General features: G+C 39.4%; 1 protein-coding gene across 4 annotated transcripts in view; it reads right to left on the reverse strand.

Moving 5' to 3' along the window:
* LOC101404878 (protein NipSnap homolog 3A-like) overlaps window positions 1-6481 on the reverse strand; it is a 28131-nt gene extending 21650 nt beyond the window's left edge. For 3 of the 4 annotated variants that reach the window (XR_015548969.1, XM_087419366.1, XM_087419365.1), the window contains exons 1-3: window positions 6279-6481; window positions 2984-3194; window positions 1136-1294 (exon numbers count right to left, since the gene is read on the reverse strand). Coding sequence is in view for 3 of the 4 variants with exons in the window: in XM_087419366.1 (XP_087275492.1) it covers window positions 1136-1294; window positions 2984-3194; window positions 6279-6338 (430 nt within the window). In the remaining variant the exon portion in view is untranslated. The remainder of the gene's footprint in view (window positions 1-1135; window positions 1295-2983; window positions 3195-6278) is intronic. The other variant, XM_087419367.1, reaches the window with a different exon arrangement.
* Between the last annotated feature and the right edge of the window lie 10 nt (window positions 6482-6491).

The raw sequence follows: 6491 nt of genomic DNA on the forward strand, positions 1-6491 counted from the left end.
CAAGTAAGAAAAGTATTATCTGATCTCCTATATTTCCTCCTTCTTTCCAATTTTGAGAGGAAATACTTTTTTGTTTGTATAATTTTCCCCATAGGACTCCATTTCTAAAAGAAACAACAAGCAAACAATGGACTCAAAGTGATGTTTGAGGTTTCGAGGGGCAAAAAAAAACAACTGAAGGAGATGGTTTTATCGTTCCTAAATATCCAGGTAAACACTTCAAAAGTGTTTTACCTTCTGGTCACCAGTATGAGGCAGGTAGAGAGAAAGAAACTAGAGGACAAGTAGATGTGAAAAATAAAAGGAAAAAAAGTACAAAGTTACTAAAGAATTATAAACAACACAGAGGAAGAGAATCAAGATTCAATACTGTTCTAGAAGCCACTTAGTTCATTTAGATAGTGCTGAAAGCTGAGGGGAGAGCTAGGTGGCTAAGGATCCAAATAAGACTTTTCAAATCTCTTGTAATCTAAGATACACTATAAAGTTGAGAGTATGGGGAAAATAAAATTAAATTAGTTTATGTTTTTTTAAGATCTAACCTTTGTTTAAAACTAGGTTGAGGTAGATATTTCTTTAGGTCAGCAAGAAAGTGAAATAGCAAGAAGACAAATCTTTAGTAAGTATTTTCAAACTGAGAAATAAGAAAGAGGAAAACAAAAAAGAAACTACAGTAATACAGTTTAACAGTTTAAGTTAATTCATTTCCCCCCCACACAGTCTTACCAGAGAAGATAGACTTAATGTTTTAAGGTTAACTTAAATGTTTTAAGGTAATTTACATAAAAAAAATACTAAACTAGGACAAAATTTCATACATTATCCTTCACCTACCTATACGTTTCCCTGCTCTAAATCTCCAACTTCTCAACCTTTACTCCCATGTCAACTTTTTATATTCATACCTAAACTTTAAGCGCTTTTCCAAATTGAAAAAACACTTCATTGTACAGTGCTCTTTGTTTTAATTATAAGCAAAGAGCTCAAATTCATTTTCATCTCTATAATCACAATATATTCCTATATAAAACAAATGATTATTTTATTTTTTCCTATAGAACTTTAGTTTATATAGCTTAAAATCTTCAGTATTTTCTCCACTAAAACTGAAACTGACTAAAAGGGAAGGACTTACCTTCTTTTGGAGGTTTTTCTAATTTGCACCATGGCACCAGGTAAGTAATGTCCAACTCTTGTTTATCAACGAGAACCCAATTTGGAATGATAAATTGTTCTTGCCATTCCTTATCTTTGGCCAAGGCTTTCCGAACTTCAGTTCGATGAGCAAAATTATCTGTGGGAAGAAAAGGAGGAAGAAAAATACAAATTTTGATTTAAAATCACCTGTACCTTTTTTGGATTTCATTCAATTCAGCAAATGTTCGAGGCCACATAAAGACACTGCATTATATTAGTGGAGATACCAACATAAATAGATGTGACATCAGTCCCCAAGTTTCTCATGGTGTAGAAGGGGAGTAGAAATATAAACAACAAATGCTAATGTCATACGTGGGCTTTATAGGCTCTACCACTTGGTAGGTAGTTGTGTAAATTAGGTAAGTTATTGAATCTGTCTGTGCCTGTTTCTTACTCTGTGAAATGGGAATAATGATATAGCATGTACCTCCAAGGTTGCTGTGACGATTAATTACCTAGTTGGTACTCAATATATGTTAACTATTTGTATTAATTTATTTGAGGCAATTAAATTACAGTGCCAGTTTAGAAAAAGGCAATTTCTCTTTGGTGGTGAGGGGTGGTCAGGTACACCGTGAATTAAATGTAACACAAATGAAATTAAGATTTGCTTTTTCAGCCTCTTTGAACAAACAGCTTCCAGAGAAATAGTGCTGATTCTCTTACTTATTGTCACCCATTCTTTTTACCTAGTACTATTTCTCTTCTCTTTGATACCAAAACAGGTAAAAGCATTTACTAACATATGGGCCTAGTGCCATATTTACTGTCAGTAAATAAGACTCAGGGTAAAAGAATTTTCTATGGTTTATGCTGTGGGTAAGGAATAACATCTATCTTGGAGCTAAATAAGTTCTATCAGGACCTTACTTGTAATTTTTTCATTGGGACATAATTCTACTCGTTACACATTAAAGTATAAATTGTGTTTTAATGGGGTGTGTTCTATTACAACAGGGAGAACCCCAAAACTATGGCCATGTTTAGTATAGAATGAGTACCCTTCATATTAAACTATTTTATGACTATTAACTTTGGACACTGATGACTGAACACTAACTGAAATTCTTAAAAGTTCTTTGGATATCATCAGGTCCTGACGTGCACTTCACAAAGGTTACACACTGGGGTAACAAACATTCTGGGGATTCCTGTAACCTGTTCTTTGTCTACTAAGCCAGGAGCAAGTCAGCTTCAATATGGTGAGAACTCTGATTCCTCTGACTTTACTTCCCTAGAGCATCAAAATGATAGCGAATTCCCTGAAACCTTGGGGTGCACAAATTATTAAATCTCAGAGTTGAGGCCTAGAAGTTAACTAACATCCCCATCAACCTCCACTACCGTAAAGCCCCTAATTGTTTGAATTGTTTCTACTAAAATGCTAATATCCAGCTGTAGTTTCAATAATTAGAAACAATAATTCCACTTTCCCTTTATGATCTTAACCCCCCAGGTTCTTGCAATCCCTGTTTAAATTTTTCATAAGTCATCTTTACAATAAGCCATTCTATAATTTTTCTGAGAATTAAGGTCTAGTTCACAGCTGTATGATCTGAAATATGAGATGCCACATTTTCCCATTTATGATAACATAAGGTTTTGAGCAAGAGGTTGTTAGAGATATGGCTCTGGGAGGAGTATTCACAAAATTGTTTTTTTGTTTTTGTTGTTTTGCTTTAAGAGTTTAATTTAACCTGTATGTATTTATAGTAATACAGATCCAAGAGCTAAGTGTCAGAATGAAACTCTATACTGAACACTTAAACTGGAAAAATCATACCGTACTGCCAAATATGAAACACTTTATTCATTCTGCCTCCAAATTCTACACTCCAGAATCCAACCAATTCAGAGTGAGCTGTCCGAAGATGTATGTTTTTCTTAAGATTTTCCATAAACTCATTCATCGTTGAAGGTTTAAGGCAATAAGTACGAAATTCATAGAACGTTCCATCATATTGTCTGGGGCCTGTAGCAAAAGATGAACACACCTGAAGAAAGATAAGGCAAATTTAAATATTTTGGGAAGGTAGGGTTTATAATATTATGTTACAACCAAATCTCAATCTGGAAACAAGGGACCCATATTAGGCTCATAATCCATGTTTGTACTTCTGCTGTCATTTCTCCATAGATATTTGTTTAGAGAGATGTCAATAAAGATAACTACTCTTAAGTATGCTGAATATATAGCTACTGTTTCCTAGCAGGGGTCCACTGTTAGCCAGCTTCTCATGAAAAGTTAATCATAAGAAGGCACTGGGGTCTTAATGAGAGTCCTTTACTCAAGAACTACAATTAGGATTCTAATAAATTTACAAATGTTTTACCTCATTTAGCCAGTATTCTTTCTTTACTCAATACCATGTGTGTTACAGTTAGGTATTTAAATAAACTTGATAAAATATGCAGGTGTTTTGGCAGGCACAATGGAAATGTGTTTACTAGCAGAAAACTCTTTTTTTAGGTTTTTTTAAAAATGGAAATTGCTATTGTCGACTGAGGAAAAATCCCTACAATTTAAACAGCAGATATTTATTGGGGCAATTAGAAGTGCAATTCTGGAGACACAGATTCAGGTAGAAACCCAAAAATGTGCTCCGAGGAAGACAAAGGAGGTACGAATATATAAAGGCAAAAAGAGATAAATTACACAAGTTACTCTGCAAGATCTGTGATTAGTGCCAGCAACAACTGTTACTTTTTGGCTATACGTGATTGGTTAGTAAGGCCATCTTCAAGGCACAAAGTTCTTATCTATGGGAGGAAGCATATTTCTTGAAAGAAGGTTAAGATGACAACAGTGAAGCACAGTTACTTTCCATCTGGGCAGAGACGTGGTGTGTGTGCATAAGTCCCCTTTCCTCAATGGCCTCCTAGCTCCATCCTAGAAGCCTTGACATATGTTATTCCATTTTGTTATCACTGTCCACACTATTCAGGTCAAATATTTCTCAAATCCAATGAAGCAGATCACTGGTAAAAAATAGGACTGAATGTAAATTATGCTAAAAGAATCTATAACCTATCCAATTATATTATAACATGATGATAAGACTATGAATGCTATAAAGGAAAAAATCAACGGGTCAGAATTGTCTGAGTCATTATTACGTTTAATGACAGATGCAATGTGAAGAAGGGCATTTAATCCATCCAACCATGCCAGGCTGATGGAAATATCCCTTAAGAACCATTACTTCTTTTTTTGTATTAGTCACATGCTCACGATATAAATTTTTGTTCTAATTTAGTCCCCTCAGTTAGAGCAAACTTAACTTTAGGTAGGAAATGCCCTGCCAGAAAATATTGTCAGTGTTTGTATATGTATATATATCTATACACACTCATGGTATTTGCATTTACAAATCCATCTTATGTGCCAATTTCCTGAAGCTGATTATTCAGATTTATTTTTTAAAGTTTTGGTACAAACAAAGCTGTGACAAATTTGGGGCTTATATTGACTACCTGGTATGCTAAACGAAATCAGTAAGCTGCTTTCTCTGACATGTTTTGGGTAAAACACACCATTGTCTTATGTATTTTATTTAATTGGGTATAATGTCACAGTCATAATTATCTACTTAGTTTATTCCATTCATGTCCCCTGTGAGCTCCCTTCCTATTGCCCAAGTGTCTAAGCTTAGCTGGAAAGCAGGTATTCCCTCCAAAAACAACTGCAGCTACTCCTACGTTTGGTGGACATGCTTTTTGTGTCATTTAAGCCAAAGTGTAATAAATGTTATGCAAATTAACTGCCTAGTATTATAGTTTAAAAAGTATTATAAATAAAATATATCAGAAAATGGGCCAGTGGCATATTTGTAATAACTGCTTTTTAAATTGATTTTCAGGGAATTTGTATTTGGAAAGAAATATGTGGTCAAAGGCACATATTTTTATTATCTTTCACAGGAGAAACAGTAAGAGGGGAAGCCCAGGGAAAGGTTCAACAGCAGTGAGAAAGTGTGCGTGTGCTTGGGGGGAAAGTGATTTTTGTTACAAGCCAGAAACTAAAACTAGCTTGGGAGGAATCATGAGTGCTTCAGGCTCCCTCATCTTCAAGTCAGGGCTCCTTTTCAGCAGCAATAACTTCCAATTCACTTATAAGGGAACATCTGGTCGATTCAATAACGTCCAAGTTCAAAACAAAATTGTAAGGAATAATTCTTGGCCCTGCCCCAGGAGAGAGAGAATCAGAAGGATAAAGACTATTGCTAATCTTGGGTGAATGGGCCATGAATGGCTCTTCTTCAGTCTTCACCAGAAAGTCAGTCTCTAGGTTAACCTGTTGAGAAAGGAGTACAAATCTAAACATAAAAAGGAAAAAAAATCTGTTAGATTCACAGAATAGGCCAATTCCCTACAGTTAAGGCTGAATCACCAAAATGTACTTTGTACATTTCTCATCTCAAGTTAAACGAGGTTATCATCATCATATTTGCTGCGAGGTTCCTGACCCCACCTGGCTTGGGCACCGACCACAGGAGACAGTGGGCAGCTGGGCAGGATGCTCCACCACCCGCACCCTGGCCTCCAATGCTCGGAAACTGTGTACTTCCTTTAAAGCGGGGAGGCCGGTTGTGTTGCCAGCGCCTGATTGACCTGTATCTCCTTCTACTTTCAGTCTGGGGGGGCGGTGGCCGGTCAAACGACAAATCAATAGCAGAGCCCCCATCAAAGCCGGCACCAGCCCGAAAGTCGCGAGGGGAAAGGCGCTGGGCGGCAGAAACGCGGCCCCCGGCGCTGCAGGGGTGTCCTTGGGCCGCGTGGCACCTCGGCCAGAAAAGCCCTCTGTCCACGGCTGCTTGCGAGCGGCCGGGAGGCGACACTGGCAGCGGGTCTTGCCCCTAGCGACGCCCCTTCTGTTCCCCCGGATCCCGGGGTCCCGCGCCTTGGGGTTCTGGGACTTGCAAGCGATCTTTGGCTGCTACACCACACGTAGTCTAGGCGAGCGAGCCGAGTGCGCGCACGCGCTGGGCCGCGCGCTCCCCGCAGACGCCCCTCCCTCCCGCCGACGCCCCCTCTCTACCCCCCAGGAGGCGGCCTGCGCGCGTCCCCGCCGCGGGTACCTGAGGCGCGAGCGTCCGCGCGGCCAGAGCCCTGGCCAGGCCGCTTCGGAGGACGAGCATGGCGCGGATGGGAGCGCAGACGGGCAGCCAGCCACTATTCTTCCTCAGAGTCCTCTTGCGCCTTCCCGACTGCGGGAGAGCAGCGACCGGAGCGCGGGCGACGCAGGGTCGTGGGGGGGCCCGGCGGGGTCAGCTCCGCCCCGGCGCCCGGGA

Source organism: Ceratotherium simum, chromosome 29 (genome assembly GCF_057802395.1).
Source record: "Ceratotherium simum simum isolate JZ-2026a chromosome 29, ASM5780239v1, whole genome shotgun sequence".
In the NCBI taxonomy this organism is placed as follows: domain Eukaryota; kingdom Metazoa; phylum Chordata; class Mammalia; order Perissodactyla; family Rhinocerotidae; genus Ceratotherium; species Ceratotherium simum.